The 21,610-nt window shown below is 45.8% G+C and overlaps 1 protein-coding gene across 1 annotated transcript in view; it reads right to left on the bottom strand.

Moving 5' to 3' along the window:
* ITGA11 (integrin subunit alpha 11) overlaps window positions 1-21,610 on the bottom strand; it is a 98,299-nt gene that overhangs the window by 20,900 nt on the left and 55,789 nt on the right. The window contains exons 13-22 of the mRNA XM_080982097.1: window positions 21,195-21,335; window positions 19,604-19,807; window positions 18,121-18,251; window positions 17,519-17,685; window positions 16,768-16,910; window positions 16,239-16,349; window positions 14,729-14,814; window positions 13,206-13,413; window positions 7,091-7,189; window positions 1,872-1,948 (exon numbers count right to left, since the gene is read on the bottom strand). Coding sequence (XP_080838223.1) covers window positions 1,872-1,948; window positions 7,091-7,189; window positions 13,206-13,413; window positions 14,729-14,814; window positions 16,239-16,349; window positions 16,768-16,910; window positions 17,519-17,685; window positions 18,121-18,251; window positions 19,604-19,807; window positions 21,195-21,335 — 1,367 coding nt within the window. The remainder of the gene's footprint in view (window positions 1-1,871; window positions 1,949-7,090; window positions 7,190-13,205; window positions 13,414-14,728; window positions 14,815-16,238; window positions 16,350-16,767; window positions 16,911-17,518; window positions 17,686-18,120; window positions 18,252-19,603; window positions 19,808-21,194; window positions 21,336-21,610) is intronic.

The raw sequence follows: 21,610 nt of genomic DNA, 5'->3' as shown, positions 1-21,610 counted from the left end.
TGGGAGCCACCCAGAGTGGCTGGGGAAACCCAGCCAGATGGGCGGGGCACGTATGTAAGTATGTATGTATGTATAAATTATTATTATTATTATTATTATTATTATTATTATTATTATTATTGCCTCACAACGACCCTGTGAGGTAGGGTTAGACTGAGAGACTGTGACTGGCCCCAGGTCACCCAGGGAGCTTCCTGGCCAAGTGAGACTAGAACCCTGGTCTCCCAGGGTACAGCTACAGAATTTCAGCAGGAAGCTGCAAAATGTGCACAGAGAGGAAATGGAGCAGTAGGTCTGCCCCAAAACTGTTCCAGGAGCAAAGAGTATTGAAAATGGGGTGGAGGAAAACTGTCCAGATGCCACCATGAGCACAATTATTTGTGAATGCGCCTGGAGAGGCTGTAAGCAGCTGCCTGCTCAGATTCAGCTGCATGAGGAAAGTTGTGGGCCTAGGCTGCTTACAAGAAGTTCCTACTGAATGAGATTAGGAGCTGTTAGCACTTATAAATATACAGAGAGAGAGAGAGAGAGAGCTCAGTTTTTCTTCTGTGGCATCAATGCCAGGGTTGGCGCTGGTCCCCCTTCCAAGAGTAGCAATTTCTCTTACTTATACTCTCGGTGACTTTGGCAGCAGACAGAACTTTCCCCTTGCCACTCGCCAATACTATGCTGGCCTAGCGGGATATAGAGATGTATAAAAGGGGATTTCTGGCTGACGCAGCATGATTCATGAGCTGTGCGAAGTTAATCCACTCTGCAGTTGAAGTGAACAGAAATTTTTGTCATTTTCCAAGTGCTCATCTTATGAATTTTTGACACAGCTCTGGGTTCTCTAATCTCTCTCTCTCTCTCTCTCTCCCCAAGTTTAAGGAACTTTCACCCACATGTGAAACATTGCCTCCACTGCCATTTCTGTGATAGCAATTTAGCATCCGTACCTTAAACGCACCTACGGGGAGTTACCGGTAATTCTTTTAATTCTCTTCTCCCCCGCTTTTTAGCAAAAATTCAAAACTGAGAGATGGTGACTGACCTACCATTGAACCCATAATAAGGTACTGTGTGGAAGTCCCCTTGGACTGGGGATATTTACATTTTTAAGGGATGGAATGTGAGGTCTTTCTCCTCCCCTGCCCTGATTTCCCCAGCGGGTTTGGCACAATGCTGGAAAAGGTCCCTCTGCCGTCATACGGGCAACGGGAGGGAGCTGTGATTTACAAGTGCAACTGTGGGTTTTCCAACCACCAAAGTTAGCTTTGTTTTCATAGCGCCTGGGGTCTCTTAGGAGTGAGGGAGACCTGACAGGTTTCACAAAGGCTCAAATTTTATAAGCAACATTTATTGGGCTTGTGTGTGTGTTTGTGCGTGCACAAACAATGACAGCCTCTGTATTCCACTGTATATTTTCACAGCACAGCTAGACAATGCCCCCCGCCAAAGATAGTTAGTAGCATAAAAAGGTAAAGGGGCCCCTGATCATTAGGTCCAGTCTCTGGGGTTGCAGCGCTCATCTCTCTTTATTGGCCGAGGGAGCCGGCGTACAGCTTCTGGGTCATGTGGCCAGCATGACTAAGCCGCTTCTGGCAAACCAGAGCAGCGCACGGAAACGCCTTTTACCTATTTATTGTTGGGGTTTTAGCATCTGCAGTTTCATTCTTTTAAATACACCATTCACCAACTGCTGAGCCTTTGGGAAGAGGCAGGCTAGACACTCAGATAAATATATACATTTCGGAAGCCTCTCTGTTCTGACTCAGAAGCATCAGAGAGGGAAACAGCCTGGGGAAGAACGGGATGCAGGCAGTGGTGGTGCGGAAGGAAAATGAGTGGATGTAAAGAAAAAAAAAGAGAAAAATAATGTTATTGCCGACCTGTTGGCAGTCAAAGAGATCTCCAGATTTTGGAGGAAAATAGATTTGCTGAACTCGAAATCCAGGCGAAAAGCCACCTGCAGAGATTGAAAACAGACAGATGCATTAAGGAAAACAACTCAGGAACATTTCCCACAGCCATCTGGAGCAAACACTAGACTGTCAGGACAAGAGTCTTGTAGCCAACGTTTAGTCATAAAACTGAATTGAAATTAATGGACTTGACCAACCTAGGTTAGGCAAACATTTCCATCAACTCCGTTTGAAATCAGCAACCTATCAAAGGTCCATCAGTCGCCCCTGGTGTATGATGTGAAAGACATAGAAACATTCAAAGTATCTTATTTCTGAGCCAGACCTATTGGGCTCCATCTAGCTCAGCATTGTCTACACTGATTGGCAGTAGCTCTTCAGGTTCATGCCTGGAGTTGCCAGGGATTGAACCTGGGACCTTCTGGATGCAAGGAAAATGCTCTGCCACTGAGCTATGGACCTGCTCCCTTAGTTTTACCTATCTGATTGCAACAGTGATTGGAGAGGCACGTAGCAAGTCTGATTAGTTGCATTGTGTTGCCCAGCTCACATACACTGGGGGCGTTGCCTTGCTGAAAGTGGGAGGTTGGCTGCCAAAAAAAGACGCTCTAACTACTTTTTTTTTTTAAAAAAAGCCCCAGGTCTGTGCACAGCTGATTATAATATTAAAATTCCCCTCCTTGGGCTCCAAGGGCTGAATTTTCCATTTTTAGCTTCTATTTGCTTTGGCAGAGCTGTACATATTCGAGGCCATACAGATGCATTATGATAGTATTTCATGGTCCAAAAGCACACAGGGCTGCTTTATTGCATGGGCTAAATCTTAGCACAGTGATTAGATCAAATCCATCACTGTCAATCCCTTGCCAAGCCGAGGTTTCAATCTTAACATTTTCTTTAGAATCTGGGAAGCCTCTCATTGCCTTCGACTTCTTCTCTGTCTGCCTGTAGATCTTCCAAGGCTTTCCTTCCAGCCTATAGTGGATATGAGGGATAATTTATTTTCCAGGTAGATCATCTATGACAGCACAGTGAAACTTCTTCTGTTTAAAGAGTCAGGAGAGTTAAGATGGGAGAGTTCAGCTGCCCAACATGGTTCCAAGCCCTGAACATCCTCTCAGAGTCTCTGCTGAGGAATCCTGGTGGAAGTTGTTATAAAAATGAAATAATGAAGATGTCTCCTCCTGGTGACATCTTGGGTAGGATTGTCTTCTCTGACTGGCAGCAACCCTCCAAGGTATTCGGCAGAGAGAAACCCTTTGCTTACTTGAAGATGCCAGGGACTGACCTTCTGCATGCAAAGCAGGTGACCTAGAGGCGTCTCTTAAACCATCAGTGTGCTTTGCATATGGACTTGAGCTTGCATAGCTAAGAGTGTGATGAGTGGGGAAGCAGCCAAAAGAGGGGAACAGGCTAGTGTTGGCACTATGGGATTTATATATTTTAAGTAAACTGGGGGACTCCATCAGCTCCATCAGCCTCAGTTTCCTATAAGTTTGCTTTACGTTATGGAATGGAACAAAGACTCGGCCTACTAGAGAATGATAAGGAAAAAATACTCAGTGCGTAGTTAAACTATGGAACTCCTTCCCACAAGAAGCAGTGCTGGCCACTAACCTGAATAGCTTTAAAAGAGGATTAGACAAAATCATGGAGGAGAAGGCCATCAATGGATACTAACCATGATGGCTATGCTTTGCCTCCACGGTTGGAGGCAGACATAGGAGCCAACTCTTCAGCCCCTCTCCCACTAAAATATTTGAGGGAACCAGTCCCCCCAGTCAATGGGCATTGCCATTCAAATGGTGTGCATGTGTCACATCATGTGATGGATAATGCAGCGTGGGGCTTACCTCCCCCCCCACCCCATATTTAATTCAAGTTGACACCAATGGAGGCAGAAAGGCATCCTAATACCAGTATCTGAAAACAACGGGAGGGGAGAGGGCTCTTGTACTCAAGTCCTGTTTGTAGGCTTCCCATTGGGGCATCTGGTTGCCCCCTGTGAGAGCACGAAGCTTGCCTGGATGGGTAATGGTCTGATCTGGGAGAGCTCCTCTTATTTTCTTAATACAATCTACTTAGAGGTGAGAGGTGATATGACAGCTGTCTTCCAATATCTAAAGGGTTGCCCCGTGGAAGCTGGAGCAAGTTTGCTTTCTGCTGCTCCAGAGGGGAGGCCCCGAACCAATGGCTTCAAATGACAAGAAAGGAGATTCTGACTGAACATTAGGAAGAACTTTCTGACAGTAACAACTATTCAACGGAGGGCTGGACTACCTTAAAAGGTGGTGGACTCTTCTTTCTTTTAGAAAAAGTTTTTATTTATAATTTTCGTTTATGTATATTACAACAGTTACTCAATCATAGTTTTAACTCTGACTCCCTACCCCTCTTTCTGTGGAGGAAGGTGGTGGACTCTTCTATATTGCAGAAATCCTGGTAGCGGTCGTCTTTTAAACATGTGACTCGCACTGTGCCGCCATTTTGCTTCACAGACAAACCGGAAGCCAATCTGTCAGGGATTCTTTAGCTGTGATTCCTGAATTGCCGGGGGTTGGACTAGAGGACCCTTTGGGTCCCTTCTGACAACTCTGCAATTCTATGATTCTATTCTCATTCCATACTGCAGTCACATCTGGATTTGGGCTTTTGGCCAGAAGCTTTAACTGAAATGAACTATTCCTTGGCATAAACAAGCCATAAAAGGTAAGGAGGAATCCATCAGTCATGGCTACCAAGAACTATAAAGCGTGGAATCTTTGAACACTTGTGTCTCCCCATACATCCTTCCTCGAATACGTAAGAAGATGGTCTGAACCCACAACAGCTCCAAGAATCTAACATGGGGCTGAAAGTGCCCCTGCTGAAAACAGGAGAAATCTGAGTCTAATATAATCCCCAAACCCAGTGGTTGCAAAACAGGAAAAAAAGGTGACTCATACAGCAGCAAAGGAATTTGGGGGCTAAATTACCCAAAAGCCACTGTCAAAGTGCTCCAGAGGATTAGAACAAACGTTTTTAGAATCAGCCTTCTGGTTTTGACTACCCAAACAAAGGCCTCTGAGGATTCTGGGCCATCTATAAGCAGCTGAAATTTCTTTGCTCACTGGTTGCTTCCTAACTTGGCTTCCCGGCGGAGCTCTGCAGCCTTGAAAAAGCAAATATTCCAATTATTTGTGTGTGCGTGTGTGGAGTCCTTAACGTCTCAAACTGAGCTGGGAAAGCAACTGGGATTAGGTTGGATGATGAGAGGATGAATCTACTTAGAGCAACATTGCTCCATTAAATTCTGGAGAGGGCTAACCTCCCACCCTTGAAGGTTGCGCACCCCAGCACCCCAAATGGCTGTACCATTTTATAATATGGTCAGTGGCATACTGCTCCAGGGTTGTGGGGGGTCGAAGACCCACTGCTATTTCTGCAGCAGGGACCCTGCATCCCAGAGGCACCCCAACAGCATAGAAGAGGAGCTTTTTAGCCCCTCTATGCTCCAAATGGGACGCGGGTGGCGTTGTGGGTTAAACCACAGAGCCTAGGGCTTGCCGATCAGAAGGTCGGCGGTTCAAATCCCCGCGGCGGGGTGAGCTCCCGTTGCTCGGTCCCTACTCCTACCAACCTAGCAATTCGAAAGCACATCAAAGTGCAAGTAGATAAATAGGTACCGCTCCGGCGGGAAGGTAAACGGCATTTCTGTGCGCTGCTCCGGTTCACCAGAAGCGGCTTAGTCATGCTGGCCACATGACCCGGAAAAACTGTCTGCAAACAAATGTCGGCTCCCTTGAGCAGTAAAGCAAGATGAGTGCCGCAACCCCAGAGTCGGCCACGACTGGACCTAATGGTCAGGGGTCCCTTTACCTTTATGCTCCAAATATAAGCATTTTATATTGGAAACTGCCTTGTGATCCTCAGATGAAGTGGTGGTATAGAAATTTCATAAATAATCATAGACTCATAGAGTTAGAAGGGACCCTGAGTATCATCTAGTCTAACCCCCTGCAATGCAGGAATAGGCAACTCTCCCATACGGGGATTGAACCTGCAATTTTGATGTTATCAGGACCAAACTCTAACACATCAGAGCTGTTTAGGAACACTGAAAACACAGGGTGTTTGGGTTTCAAGAGAATGGGGCGCAAGTTCTGTTACATGCAGTGGAACTTCAAAGAAAACACAATTTAAAGTCACTCTGAAATGAACACTCCAATTCATGTGAAAAGAACATAGTTCTAGCTGAAAGGCAATTCATGGAGATCTGCACTGATCATTGCAATGCATCCCTTATTATTATTATTCTATAATTATGAGATTCTTGTATAATTTTAGAAGAAGAGGCATAGCTGTGACTATCATAAAGGGACCCTGCAATACAGAATGTGGTATATCTGCAGATTAATATACAATGATTCCACGGAGACAGAGCTATCAGATTTCTGGCTTAGGGTTACCAGCAGAGAAAAGGGTGCATTGTCAGAGGACCATGATGAAGAGACTTGTGGGACGAGCTGTGGAAGCTCTGGGAGCCTGATGTGTGTACAGGCCACCTGTGGAGGAACAGAGATATAGAACCTAACAAGGGCATCATCAGTGATGCCAGTGAGTCTCATGGTCTCAGAAACAGGTATGGATACAGTAGTGGACAAGTATTTCACCAGCTCCCATCCTCCAGTTTTGTAGAGTGGAGCTGGAGAGCTCTTTTGATGTTCAATGCAGGTGGAACACAAGAAGCTGCCTTGTTCTGAGTCAGACCCATTGGTCCATCTTGTTCAACATTGTCTACACTCTGGAAACAGCTGTCCAAGATTTCTGGCTGGGAGTCTCTCCTAGCCCTACCTGGAGTTGCTGCTGGAAATTGAACCTGGAACCTTCTGCATACACTACTGAAGCTTTTCGTTTTATTTGGGGGGTTACTTTCCCAGTGTCGGGAATTGCTGCTGCCCTACGCATTGGAAGGCAAACTTGCCTTAGACTTGCTTGGACCTTACAGCAGCTCTCTAAGAAAGAAGAAGTGGTGGTTGGTTGAGAGTCTGGTCAACAGCTGCTGTTTAGAGAAAGCTCCATGGTTTTTGCCTCACCTTGAGGATGTCCCCAAAAGCGGGCTGTGAGCTCAAGTTTGCCTTGGCTGCTTCCTTTTCCCTATTTTAGCTGGTGCTTGTTTTGTGTGCAGGTGCCCCAGAGCCTCTTACCTTTGCTTTGGCTCGGAAGAATGGATAGCTGACATTGCAAACCCTCTGGTTCGGATGCTTCTCTTCAGACATGCACTCAATATTAATGTCCAGGTCATCCTGAAATGGAAGGGAAAGAATTGACGCTAGCTTTGCATGGGAACCAGATTGCAAAGAGGTCCCCCAAAGCATTTTGAAATGCAGTCTTATTGTCTGGTATACCACTCTACCTGGCGTTTAATGAAACTACTCTGCTTCTTTGGGACGTGATATTTGCCCCTCACTTATGCCTTGGAAGGACAGTTCTGGAAACCCGCTGGGTGCTGTCTTATCAGAAGGCATGCAGGCAGGTTGGCATGAGAAACAGTGCTTTGTAGGGAACGACCTTTACTATTGGTCACACTGGCATGTCCTAAAAGAGGAGTCTAGTGATTGCAAGTTACTTTGATCATACTGGCACTGTCCATTTAGGGCACACAGCACCCCCTATCTTCTGAAACAACAATGGGACACTAGCGCCACCCAAGGCAGGCTGGAGAACAGCAACAACTGACAAAAGATAGACAAAATATATTACAAGGACAAGAAGAAACACTATGCTCAGAATAATTGTCATACAGAAGAAGGAGAGAGTTTAAATGCTTCATCTGTAGGCATAGAAATCAAAGTGTCAATACGAATAGAAGTCATTAAAACGGCAGTTGCGACATAAAGGATATATTTGGACTGGAGCGTAATTGGAATTTATAAGATTTTGGAACACAGAAACAAAGTAAATCACTAAACCATCAATTCCAGCATATGGGGGGCCACCTAAATTGTATCATTTGGCATCTCAATGATTGGTATTATTAACTGTATTGTAATTTGGCATTGTTATAATGAGGCTATTGTTGGATTGTTGTAATGGAAGCTAATAAAAATTCTTATCAAAATAAAGCACAGCAACTCCTAAAGAATCCCGGGAATTGTAAATTTGTTAAGGGTGCTGAGAACTGTAGCTCTGTGAGGGCTTAATTACAGTTCCCAGGGAAGCCATGTGTTAAGTACTTAATTCGTTCCGGAGGTCCGTTCTTAACTTGAAACTTTTCTTAACCTGAGGGACCACTTTAGTTAATGGGGCCTCCCGCTGCCACCACGCCACAGCCGCACGATTTCTGTTCTCATCCTGAAGTAAAGTTCTTAACCCGAGGTACTATTTCTGGGTTAGCGGAGTCTGTAACCTGAAGCGTCTGTAACCCGAGGTACCACTGTATGGAATAGCTGGGAGCCTCAAATCTGTTTTTACAAGTCGACAAAACATTTCCTTTATTTGCTGCCCCTGTGTTTGTTCTGTTTTCGTCTGTTCATGTTGTTCTTTGGTTAAGTTTGGAGTAATTCATCAGTAAAAAGAGAGAAGCTTTTTGCACTTTTCCTATTTTGTGGTTAATCTTTCCTGCAATTTTCCACTGGCAGAGCCTTTTAAATCAACACAAGGAAGACACTTGATGCTTGGCGGCTAGAGCAAGCTCAGCATATTTACTAATAAAGAGGGAGAGAGAGCATGGCTTGTCCAAAGCTCGCGGCAAAGTGCTTACACACACTGTCAACACTTCACCATTTACTGCGAGTCTAGACGGCAACATTGGGAAGAGGACGTTTCAGAGGACCAGCTAGGAAGTCGTCACAATTGGGAGGCATTCCTATGAAAAGAAATACAACCCGCTGTGGCTGGCTTATTGGGACTGGTGGGGCAGAAGGCAGGGAGGTCAACAGTAGGTGGCGCCAGAGCCAATGACAGATGGGGCCGCCCTGTGGCTGGTTGTAAATAGGAAGGCATATTGGTGGGGCAGTGGCTAATTTGGCCTAATAGACGAAGCTCCTCTGAATGTAATGTCCTGATGGATTATGATGATGATTAGTGCATTTTTCTAAAAAAAAAGTTTAGGGGGTACTCTCATTTTCTGACTCATATTGAAATACTGCCCCAGTGAGGCCAAACTTAGATTCACAAACTGTTTAGGGGAATGCGTCCCCCCAGAAAAAAAGCACTGATGATGATAATGATGATAATTTATTTGCACCCCGTCCATCTGACTGGGTTGCACCAGCCACTCTGGGTGACTTCCAGGATATAGAAAAACATAGTAAAACATTAAACCTTAAAAAGTTTTCCTATACAGGATTGTATGGTTAAGAACTTAATTCATTCTGGAGGTCCGTTCTTAACCTGAAACTGTTCTTAACCTGAGGTACCACTTTAGGTAATGGGGCTTCCCACTGCCGCCACGCCGCCGCTGCGCGATTTCTGTTCTCATCCTGAGGTAAAGTTCTTAACCTGAGGTACAACTTCCAGGTTAGCGGAGTCTGTAACCTGAAGCATCTGTAACCTGAAGTGTCTGTAACCCGAGGTACCACTGTACTGGAAAAATATGAGAAACTGCGAGAAACCAAAATGGACAGATTCGCTCCTCTCTACTTGAAATGAGATGAGCCACTGTCATGGCTCCTCGTCGCTTTTGCTGCTCTCAGCGGAGGCAATGTGTATGGTTACAGCACCACTGTAAAAATGACAAACCCTAGAGGGCCAAGGCAGTGATAGAAAAAGCTGCTTTATCCACAGCTCAGGCAAGCAACAATCAGGATGACAAAGGAGCTGACGTGGACACAGCCATATGAAAAATATAAATCAGAAACATTTTTTCAATAAAGCATTCCCAGACGCTGGCTGGCTTCGAGGGCTGGCTGTCAGCGGAGTCCTATATGATGTCCCCCAAGTGCTGAGCAGATGCTTGGCAAGCCCCCCAAGCCTCCTTCCATCTTCCCTCCCGAGATCAGCAATTGCCGTGGCATCATCCATAGCCCAGTGCACAAAAACTATAGCTCATTCTCCATTCTAAGCCCCTTGTTTCCAGAGAAGCAATAACTCAGTGCAAAAAAAAATCACCTCTGACTGAAACTTGGCCATCAAGGCAAGCACAAAAGCAAAAGGAGGAGGGAGATGCTTTTGAAAACCACCAGGAAAATGGACAAAGTCGTTAATCATTGCAGTATATTGAAGTTAAAACACCCTCCTGGGGCAAGTAGCAATTGCTTCTGGGCAACTAGATTACCAGCTTTTCCATGCGCAGCATCGTGTGGAAACAAGAAAACCTGAAAGGGTGGAGGGGTGCGCGCGCACGTGTGCATGTATAAATATTATTTCTACCATGCAGAGCAGAGAAAGTCATCTCTGCTGGTTGGGTATGAGGATAAAGACACACACACACCATCTGAGGTGTGCATTTAAATAACACAAACAGCTGGAGTTGGGGGGGAGCCACACGACTCTCAAACATGAGAAGTGGACAAGGTGGTGAGAGGTCTGCTGTGCTTTTTATTTGTCCCGTATTGTGGGATGAAAGCACCTGCAAGCAAAGATTTCATTGGCTCTGAGAACTCAGAAGGCACAGGAAATAGTGTATTTTTTGCTCTATAAGAGCAAAAAAAAATTTCCCTCCTAAAAAGTAAGGGGAAATGTGTGTGCATCTTATGGAGCGAATGCAGGCTGCGCAGCTATCCCAGAAGCCAGAACAGCAAGAGGGATTGCTGCTTTCACTGCGCAGCGATCCCTCTTGCTGTTCTGGCTTCTGAGATTCAGAATATTTTTTTTCTTGTTTTTCTCCTCCAAAAACTAAGTGTGTCTTGTGGTCTGGTGCATCTTATAGAGCGAAAAATACGGTACTTTTACAGCCTGTCTGCAAAAGCCTGTCTGCCCCCCCCTTCTTAAGGGGGGGGGACAATTGTGGAGGGCAGAGAGAGAAAAAAACTTAAAGGATTGAAGAGGATGACATGGACCTGGAAGCACTCTGATTAACTCTTTCATAAAAATTAAGAGTTTGGGTTTAAATCCATCCATCCATCCATCCATCCATCCTCAAGGGACCTCAGTGTCTCTATTGAAGCAGTTTTCCTGATGAAAGACATCACTTCGTTGCTCAAAAGGATAAGGAGAAATGCATCACTGCCTATGCCGGATCAGATCAAGGGCTCACTAATATCGGACAACTGCTAGATGCACAGGCCTGTTCGGCATCTCCTCATTCGCTCCCAGCAGCTGCTACTCAGCGAAGGCTGTTCCTCCATCGCGAGCTAAGTGAACACTAGCTTTTGAGCCCCATTCCCTGACCTCAGAGGACCTCAGCAGGAACAGTTTCCTGGGAACTGGCATAAGAATGTAAGAAGAAGCTGCTGGACCATGCCAATGGCCCATCTAGTCTAGCATCCTGTTCTTACACACGCCTGTGGGAAATCAGCAAGCAGGATTTGGGCACAACAGGCCACCCTGTGATTTCCAGCAAGTGGGATATCAAGAAGTGTTTCATCATGTGCTGCGTGAGTTGCAGTTGCTCTGCCCCACTCCCTCACCTTGGGGGTCTTCACTGGGCTCTGCTGCCTAGCAGCAAGGCAACACTAGTGAAGGTCAGTCATCTTGTTGCCGTAGAGCTATTTCTCTCCCCAATACAAGACTCAAATATGATTTTTATCGTGGGAATCTCCTTCCAAAGAGAGCCCTGATCACAGCAGGACTGAACCTTCTTGCTCTTGTTTGGGATGCAAAGGAGGCACATCACCTCCTTCTTCCCTGTTCCCTCACCTGACTGTATGCTCAATCAGGGTTTTAAAAACCCTAGCAAAGCATTAGTCCTGCCCCTGAATTGATTTGGGGTTGGAGACAGGGTGGGTCAGGTTGGCCCAATCTGGGGGGCTGTGCGCAGCCTCAACACCTGCCCAAGACCACCTCGGTTTCCTGAACTGGGGATAACTGGCCAAGGAAGCCGTGGTCCTTCAGGAATAAGACAGGTCAAAGGATTCTGCTAGGAGAACAGTGCCACATGGAGAGCTGAGGACAGGCTGGTTGATGCGTTACAGATGCTTTAGATTCTGATGGTGGGACTGTGTTTTACAAGGAAATGCATTTAATGAAAACCTGATGGCCGCTTCTTCTAGATGGAGCGACTCTGGAAGAGGAAGACTTGCACAGCAGAAGCAGCAGGGATGCTCCAAACTTTTGCCACCCACCATCTTTCCCCTGAAATTCCTCCACCTTTCTCCTGCCCTGGAATGCCAGAAGTGGGTACGCGGTAAAAACATGTGTCTGGAATGAGGACGGATGACTTTGGCAAGGTTGGTTTTTCTTTTTTCCCCCTGAGGCTAAATTCAATTTCCCCTACTTCTGCATCAGTTTGCAATTTTTCTTTTATGAAAAGTTAGCATGCGGGTGGCGGGGGCATGGAAAATGCACAGTTGCAGTCAACATCACATCCCGCTTGGTCCTTACTTCCTGTGATGTGAAAGCTCATAAGACCATTAAGAAGAGCCTACTGGATCAGGCCAATGGCCGAGCTGGTCCAGCATCCCATTCTCACAGTGGCCAACCAGATGCTGATTATGGGACACCAGCAAGCAGGACCTGGGCATAAGAGCCCTCTCCCCTCCTGTGGTTTCCAGCAACTGGTATTCAAAAGCATTACTGCCTCCAGCTGTGGAGGCAGAGCAGAGCCATCCTGGCTAGAAGCCATCGATAGCTTGTATTCTCCATGAGTTTGTCTAATCCTCTTTTAAAGGCATCCAAGTTGGTGGCCAGAACCAACTTCTTGTGGACGTGAGTTCCATAGCTTAAATATGCACTGCTTGAAGAAGGCCTATTTCTAAATTAAAAAGTCCCAAACACTGCAACCTCTCCTTGTAGGGGAATAACAGAATCATAGAAACATAAAATTGGAAGGGTTGCAACCCCTTGCAATGCAGGAATTACAGCTAAAAAATCTCTGATGGATGGCCATCCAACCTCTGCATTAGCTACCCCTTTCAGTTTGGTGTCTTCTGCAAATTGGATGAACAGCCCCTCAATTCCTTCATGCAATTTGTTTATAAAGGTGTTGAACAACAACAGGCCCAGGACAGAACTGGATGAGGAGCCAATAGAGAGCAGAGAAGCTACCACTTGCTTGTTCTTCCTCTTGCTTTGATCATAGTCAAAGGAACATTTTAAAATTATTTTTAACCTCTTTTGCAAGCCTGAGCTTTGGCGTGCATGACCTCCTTCCTGCAACTGTTGGCTACTTGTGTATTTCTCTTTGTGTTTTCTCCTCCCTTCCATTCAGAGACTCCTTACCTTCTGGATCAAGCTGGCAAACTTCAGGTTCCTCGAGAACGAAATGTTTAGAACGGTGTTATATGCATTTTCTCCTCTGTTCTCCAGCGTAGCTTCCACTGCCACCCTCCTCCTGGCACTTTCTATGACAAAAATGGAGGTGTCAAAAGACAGCGTGTAGGCGGAGCAATCCGAATGCGACTTTCTCAGGACACGTCTGCAATACTCCCTATGAAAAGAGCAAACATTAAAGCAGCAGCCCAGGAAGAAGCGTCCACCCTCCCTGCAACTGCGCATGAAGGAGACTCCCCACAGTCTCCCAGGGGGCAGCCTGTCAATGCCCAAAGTGCCTTGGTCACACTGCAGCACCAACAAGAAACAGGCAAGGGCCCAGCGCTAAAGCAAGAGGCTGAACAGTGAAGCACGTAAGCCAATGGACCTGGAAGGAAGGCATTCATATTCTACATGGCATTCTTATCGGACAGTGTCCTGGGGGGTCTCTTAAACTAGAAAGGGTGTTCCCAATTTATTTTCACAAGCTCAATATAGAGACAAGGCCAAATTACACATGTTAATCACACATTATTTTTTTTTTTTAAAAAAGCTTTCTTGCAGTGCCAGCACTGGGAAGTTGGTGGGATTCCACAAGATGGTCTTCTCAGTGTTGGCACCCAGAGGCTGAAACTCCCTCCCTGGGGAAATACAGTTGTGCTTCTCATTGCTGTCCTTCAGCACCACTTAAAGATGGTTACAGTGGTACCTCGGAAGTCAAATGGAATCCGTTCCGGAAGTCCGTTCGACTTCCAAAACGTTCGGAAACCAAGGCACAGCTTCTGATTGGCTGCAGGAAGCTCCTACAGCCAATCAGAAGTTGCAGAAGTTCTGTCAGACGCTTCCAACGAACATTCACAAACCGGAACACTCATTTCCGGGGTTGCGGAGCCAAAACAGACGAGTACCAAGGCCTTTGGGATCCAAGGTACAACTGTATTTGTTTTGCCAGGTCTTTAAGAATTAAGCATCTCATTCTAGGCTGTAGTTTTAAAGAAATGGGGTTTGTATGTGAAGTATTTTGGGATGGTGGTTAATTATACTGGACACCACCCATGGATTTCAACTGGAGGAACAAAAATCAAACAAATAATAAAATTATAATGCTATTGCCACTTGAAAGAAAAGTAGCCAGAGTCCCCCAAATCCTATGCTGTGCTTCCGATCTGTGTTCCCAATCTGGTTCCCAGCCAAACCCCCCTCCCCTGCTCTGTTTTGTCCCCAAAGGTACTGCAAACAAGAGGAAAAGAAATGGCCAAATTTAGGATGACATCACAATAACCTATAAGATAAGTGTGAGAAATCTTTGGCTCTTCAGGTGTTGCTGAACTACAATTTCCATCCTCCCTGGCCACGGGCCATGCTGGCTGGGGCTGATGGCAGTTGTAGTTCAGCAACATGTGAAGCATCAAAGGTTCCCCACTCCTGTTCTAAGAGTGGTAACCCTGCAATCTGATTTCTCAAATCCCTCTCACTCCAGATGAGCTACTCACATGGCAGTTGGGATATCAGTTTTAGCATCAAGGACCAAATTAGGGATGCAATGCTCGTCCTCGTTGCATCCGTTCCAGAAAGGTACCTATGAAACAAGAAGGAAAAGTATTTATTTCCCAACCTTCGCCCTAAGCTCCCAGGATAGGTAACAACATTTAAACAGTTTAAAACAACTGACAATCATAAAAAATAAGGTGGGTCCGAAAAATGTGCATCCTCAAGTGTCAAAAGCCAGGGTAAAGAGGTGCATCTTCAGCATCCTCCAGAAGCTGTATAATGAAGGTATCAGATGCACCTTTGTGGGAAGGGCATTCCACAGCTTGGGGGCCACCACAAAGCAGGCCCTCTCCTGGGTCACCGGCACCCTGCAAGCCTCTGAGGATTCTCTGGTTTTTATATGGAAGGATAAAGAAGATGTCTATAAACTAGGTACCCTGAACAGTTCTGGGTAACCCGAGTTACAAGAAGAAGAAGAAGAGTTTGGATTTGATATCCCGCTTTATCACTACCCGAAGGAGTCTCAAAGCGGCTAACATTCTCCTTTCCCTTCCTCCCCCACAACCAACACTCTGTGAGGTGAGTGGGGCTGAGAGACTTCAAAGAAGTGTGACTGGCCCAAGGTCACCCAGCAGCTGCATGTGGAGGAGCGGAGACACGAACCCGGTTCCCCAGATTACGAGACTACCGCTCTTAACCACTACACCACACTGGCTCACAATACAACACTTTTAAAAAAACATAGAAACTACGTAGGATTTGATGTTGTGCCAGGCATGACACTCTGCAGAAAGGTTGACCACACACATAATACATCTGCTGGCTTTCTGGTTGTCCCAACCAATATGCAAAGCCCAGAGAGGCAATTTAGTTAGCTCATACGTCTCAGCATCTGGATTGAAAAATGAGGACCAGGTGACTTCCACAAACAACAGGCTTTCCCTCCTTTCATATGTTTAGGCAGCCTTGCACGTTATTACTGTTTGATTTATACAAATTTTCAAACCACATTTTTGATGTGAATATGCATGGGATCCAGTGTGGTGTTGTGGTTAGAGTGTCAGACTAGGACCCGGAAGGCCAGGGTTCAAATTCCCACACGACCAAGAAACTCACTGGGTGGACCAGTAACTGCCTCTCATCCTAACCCACCTCACAGGGTTGTTGTGTGGATGAAATGGGGGAGGAAAAGAGCCATGCACACCCACTTTGAGCTCCTTGGAGGAAATGCAGAATATAAGTGTAAAAAATAAGTAAAATAATAAAAACAACACACCTTGGTTCCTGGTCAGCTCTTCCACATTCCTCTGCCCCCTATACTTCACTGACCTGCCCTCCCCCAATCCTCTTACTCTTGGGCTCCTGGCCCTGGAAGGCCAAAATCTTGTCCTGAATATTTCTTGGACACAGCCTATAGGGACAAGTTCCCAAAAAGATCAATGGACAAAATACACTGCAGTGTTTCCAAGGCTGCCTCTCCACCTTCCCTCCAATGTAACGACAGTTACGCACAGCAACTTTTAGCGAGGTAGGCCAGCCGCCATCCATCACCGGTCCATTGTCAGGGCTACCCAAGGCATAATCGACAGAGAAAGTCACTGGCTTCACATAATCGGCTGTGTCCTAGGATAGGAGAAAGCAATCACCATTACCCTCAGTTTTCACTTTTGCAACAAGAGCCCAGCAAGCATAAGTTGAACGGGAAACGTTTCTCCTTAACTATTCACCAGAGTTGTAAAAAGACATGCAATCTGGTTGCCCGTGGCAAGTAGACATTGTCTCACGGTAACTATACAGGGAAACTCACCTAAACAGGTATGTGTGAGCACAGTGGCTCATAAACATTTCTGTAGTTGGTGCATGATTATTATTATTATTATTTTATTTTTTCCAAAGAGATGTTACACAAAGTTGGGCATATAAAGCAACATTTCTTGGTGCACTAACAAACAATTGGTCTCTGGTATTTTGAATGCATAGCTCAAGACTAAACTGCACTTCCTGGCAAGGAAACTCAACTTTTAGAGATCCAAGCACGTACCAAGACATGAAAATTCAGCTTATCGCACCATTCTTGCCCTGCAAACAATGTAACCGTCTTGTGGGTGAGCCTGTCTCCATTCTCATCCAGATGGGCTCGTGGGATGTACCGTCGCTCGTCAATGGTGATGTTGTAATTCAGCGCTGAAATGATTGGTTCAAAATGATTTGCACATGCACAGTGAATTACAGAACCATAGTGAGAGCAGATAGCTTAGCTGGTTAGAGTGTGGTGCTGATGATAATGCCAAGGTTGCAGGTTCGATCCCTGTAAGGGACAGCTATATATTCTTGCAGTTTTAATGTTGCACAACAGAAGGATCCAACACAACAGTTGTGCTAGCAGAAATGCACTGCGCAACCAAGGCTGGATCTACACAGCTATAAAAAAACGCTCTACAAAAAACTGTTGTAAAGCTCGCATCACAATTGAAAATATCACTGTGTTGTGATTTCAGCTCTATATCACCATCTGGTGTCGCAGTGTTATAATGCATTTATAGTGCTGTATTTTGACTAATGTAGCTGAGTCCCAAGTTACCAGAAACTTGCTTATGCATTCTCTTGAGATAGATAGCTCCAATGGCACAAAACATTTTGCCAGAGGAAGAAGCAGACCTCTATGTTGGTATAACTTAGTGCTGCCTTAGATACACCCCCAAGTCTCTCTGAAGAGCAGTTTTGGAGAGAGTAGGACACTGTCACCTTGTGGGGAGAGCAAATCTAGACAGAAATCTGGGATCTCCACTTACTCACGCTTGCCGTCTGAAAATGAGCTGAGAGGAAAATGGCAGTGAAGCAAAGAAAAGCAGACAGGCAAGTGGCGTCCTTCCCGTTCCGAGTGCAGTCCTTGTTGAAGATGTTGATCTTGAATGGCTCAAACCTGAGACTGGCATTGATCCGCACCACACTGCGGGACCTTATGGAGAAGAGGAAAAGTTTGATTATATCCTGAGCCAACCCAGAAATTCAATTACCAATTCAGATGTGTGGGTCAGAGTTTAAGGTAACCTAAATTTGAGTAGATCAAGTAAAGTAATTTAACTTTAATTTTTTACCTAAGTTTGAATAGAACTTCTGGCTGCTGTGGTAAAGCAGCAGTGGTACAGGCACTTTCCTAGCCACCTTGTCCAGAATGCCTCCCTCTGAAGAAAGACCCCCTTGGCCCTTTCTCAACGTGAGGCAGGGTTGGTGACCATCACTGCCTCCAGTGGAAGCAAGTGCCATAGTTAACAATGCACTGTGTGAAAAGGGGCTTGCTTTTATCTGCCCCAAATCTTCCAGCAGTCAGATTCTACAAACAAGCCTTGCTCTGAAAAGTAGCCCCACCAGCCATAAATCCTCCATAACAAACCATAATAATACAGCATTTCCCAGTGAGCCAACGGCGAGGTCCACAAGCCTGTCTTCATTCAGGTCCAAGTTGCCATGGATGCTGCATCCAAAATACATTAAGCCTGGAGAAATTTCAGCTGCTGTAATTCTCTGAAAAATGACAAGAGGAGAATCCTGTTCAGCATCTTGGTGCAAAGAGATGCCGTACAAAAGTGATGGCATGTTTCCCATTTTCTCTCTCGCAAGGGTGGGTACCCAAAAGAATCCAGCAGGTACTTAGGAGCATTGGTAGGAGTTGCCAGCTTGCTGAGGTTGTGCCACTGCTGCTTAGCTGGGATGCAGGAGGCGAGGTCAGGGCTGTGTGGACAGGAATGCAGGAGGGACCAATCTGACACTCACACTGGTGATGCCCCGACCTTTGCTGCCTTCCTGCCTTGCAGGTCACAATTCACCAGCAGGTCACAATTCACAATTTAAATTTCATAATTAAAAACAGTTAAAACAGATTAAAGTGGAATCTTGACACACATTTAAAAAAAACACACTGTGAAAATGCTTTTTCTTAAAGCGTTTTGAAAAATACATAGAATTTGCCATAAGCTCACCATCGCCATCTAGTGTCACATTTGCATAATGCACTTAAAACACACTTAAAATGTTGTATTTGCAGCTGTATAGCTGAGTTACCAGAATAGCGTGGACCCGGAAAACATCCATCCCAGGTAAACGCCAGGGTAAAAAGAGGTACCTCTTATCGTTCGCCAAAAGATGTATAGTGAAGAAGCCAGATACACCCAGGGGCATAGGAAGGGGCGGCGGCGGTCCACCCCGGGTGTCACCCTGAGGGTGGGTGACAAAATGGCAGGCGGCCGAGGCCTACACTCACTGTAGAGCGGCTGAGAACGTGCACGCGCCGTTGGTATGGGTGCCGCTCAAGTGCCATCCATATCGGCACCACGCATGCGCCGTCTATATCGACGCTGTGCATGTGCCGCTGGGCGGTTTGCCTCGCCCCTGTGGGTGGTTCACCCCGTCCCTCGACACCCCGCTCCGGGTGCCGGAGAGCCTTCCTTCACCACTGGATAAACCTATGTGGAGAGGGAGTCCCAAAACTAAGAGGCTGCCACTAGGCCCATGCAGAGCTTGTCTGAGACCTGGGGCAGCAGTCTTGTTAGAATAAAGTTATAAACACAAACAAAAAGGCAACCAGTCCCTGGTGGGGCACCCCAAGCATCTTAGGCCTCTGAGGCCCTGGGCAAATGTACCCAGCTGCCCCTCCCCCCGGCTGCATGAGCCTGGCTGCCACAGAGAAATGGTGACTGTCACACAAAAAAATATGGTGGATAATATTCAGAGAACATTCTGTACAGTGGCCTTCTTTTTCTGAGGTCAGAGGAAGGGAAAAAAAATCTCAGAATTTTTCCTCAGAAAAATGTATTAAGGCATCTTTGGTCATTTTAAAGAAATGTCTTCTTGCCCTTCACCCTACATGAGAACTCTACCTGCTTATATTGCCGTACGAGGTTTTCCTTGTAGCCATGGAAGATATATATTGCTCCCTGATGCTCATCTTCAAGCGGGGCTCCCACAACGACATCGTTGTAGGAGTCCTGATTCAAATCGGAGACGGCAGCTATGCAGGAGCCAAACCTGGAGTTCTGGTAGCCTGGCAAATCTTCCAGAGTCCCATTGGAAACAAATCGATCCTTTGAAGAAAAGAGCTTATATATCACCCACACCCGCAGACATTGTTTTTTTCCTGCCAAATGCCCCCAAATAAGCAACTCTGCGGAGAGAGAGAAATCCGACAGTTCAGTCTGGGCAGAAAAATGATTCACCCTTATGCAATATGTAAAGATGGCCGGCAGAAAAAGAGAGCAAAACAACAATTGGCGTTGTTTGATAAGGGGTGGAAAGAGGAAAGGAAACCAAATACTCATTCTACAAATGTAAGCTTTACATTCAGAGGGAAACTGTTGGTTGTATGGATGAAGTAGCCACAACGGCTATGCTTTCCCTCCCCTGTTGGAGGCAGTGAGACCCTGAACGCCAGATGCTGGGAGTCACAAGTGGTGAGAATTGCTGTTGCTCTCAGGTCCTGCTCGCATCTGGTTGGCCACTGTGTGGAAAGGATGCTGCACAAGAAAAGGCATTGGCCTGATCCAGAAGGCCCTTCTTTTGTTCCTATTTTATATACCGTATTTTTTGCTCTATAAGACACACCAGACCACAAGATGCACCTCAAGCTTTTCTGCCCCTGCTATCTCTAAAGACACTATTTGCCTTTGAAGGGAAGCCTTCATTGGTGCCCGGGGAAATTTCCCTTGACATGCAAACAGGACCTTTGGAGAGCCAATGTTTGTCAGGACTGTAGCAGGGAGAGAAAGTGTTTGATTTCTCCTCTCCCTCCACTCAAGCTTCCTTGATTTGCTATTTACATCATTAAAGTTAATTAGGGTTGCCACATTTCAAGAAGTGAAAAGCCACACACAAACAAATCGTTGCGCTTTCTTGAGAGAAATTTCCCTAAGTTGTTGAGCTTGTTTTAGAAAAAGGCCAAATTGGTTGAGCTATTTTTGAGAAATAAGCTGCTGTTTGGAAATCCCCCCCCCCCGACACTTCCGCCATTGAAACTGGACCTATGGCAACCAAAATTTAATTATGCAATTGTATAAATTACATAGTACATTAATTGTGTAAGTGAAACTAAAGTCATGTCCAGTTTGACATTCTCACGATACCAGGGATCGAACCTTGGACCTTTTTCATGCGAAGCAGAAATTCTGCCACTGAGCTACGGCCTTTCCCGTTTTGGCAATTAATTTTAGAACCAACACAGGAAACTGCCTTATACTGATTCAGATCATTGGTCCATCTAGCTCAGTACTGTCCACACGGACTGGCAGCAGCTCTCCAGCAGGGCTCTCTCCACGCCATACCTGCGGATACCAGGGATAGAACCTGGAACCTTCTGCAGTCCAAGCAGGTCCTCAGCTGCTGAGCCTCTATGGCCCTTCCCCAATAAGAGGTGGGAAATATAAACAATTTTTTAAATTGTTTTGTGCTTGTAGGGAACAAGACCAAGTAAATTACCTCTTTTAGGGTGTAGACATACACTTTCCCCCTCTCTCTTCCTTCGCTGAAATACATTGGGGCTCCAACCAACAAAACGTCCGTGACGCCATCGCCATTAATATCTACAGAATTGATTTCACTTCCATAGTAGGCACCGATCTGGGAAAAAAGAATACATTGACATATGTGTGCATGTATGGTACGAGTGCTAGAGTGTTGTGTGTCTTTATATCTCCATTTGCTTCCGAGAAATTAATGGCATCTTAAATGATCCCGTTGGAATGAGAGGTATTTCGAAACGGAAGCAATCTGTCATCTCCTTGTCTAGACATCTCCCTCGGGAACAAAGAAAGGCAGACTCAAAACTTTGATCCTGGAAGATTAAGGATCATACTCATGGCTTGTCTCTATGATGCTGCTTCCTGAGTTCATTC

This window comes from Podarcis pityusensis, assembly GCF_964106645.2.
Source record: "Podarcis pityusensis genome assembly, chromosome: 14".
NCBI classification, from domain to species: Eukaryota; Metazoa; Chordata; class Lepidosauria; order Squamata; family Lacertidae; genus Podarcis; species Podarcis pityusensis.
Note: the sequence above shows the minus strand (reverse complement) of the source record. Positions and strands in the feature narration are given on the sequence as shown.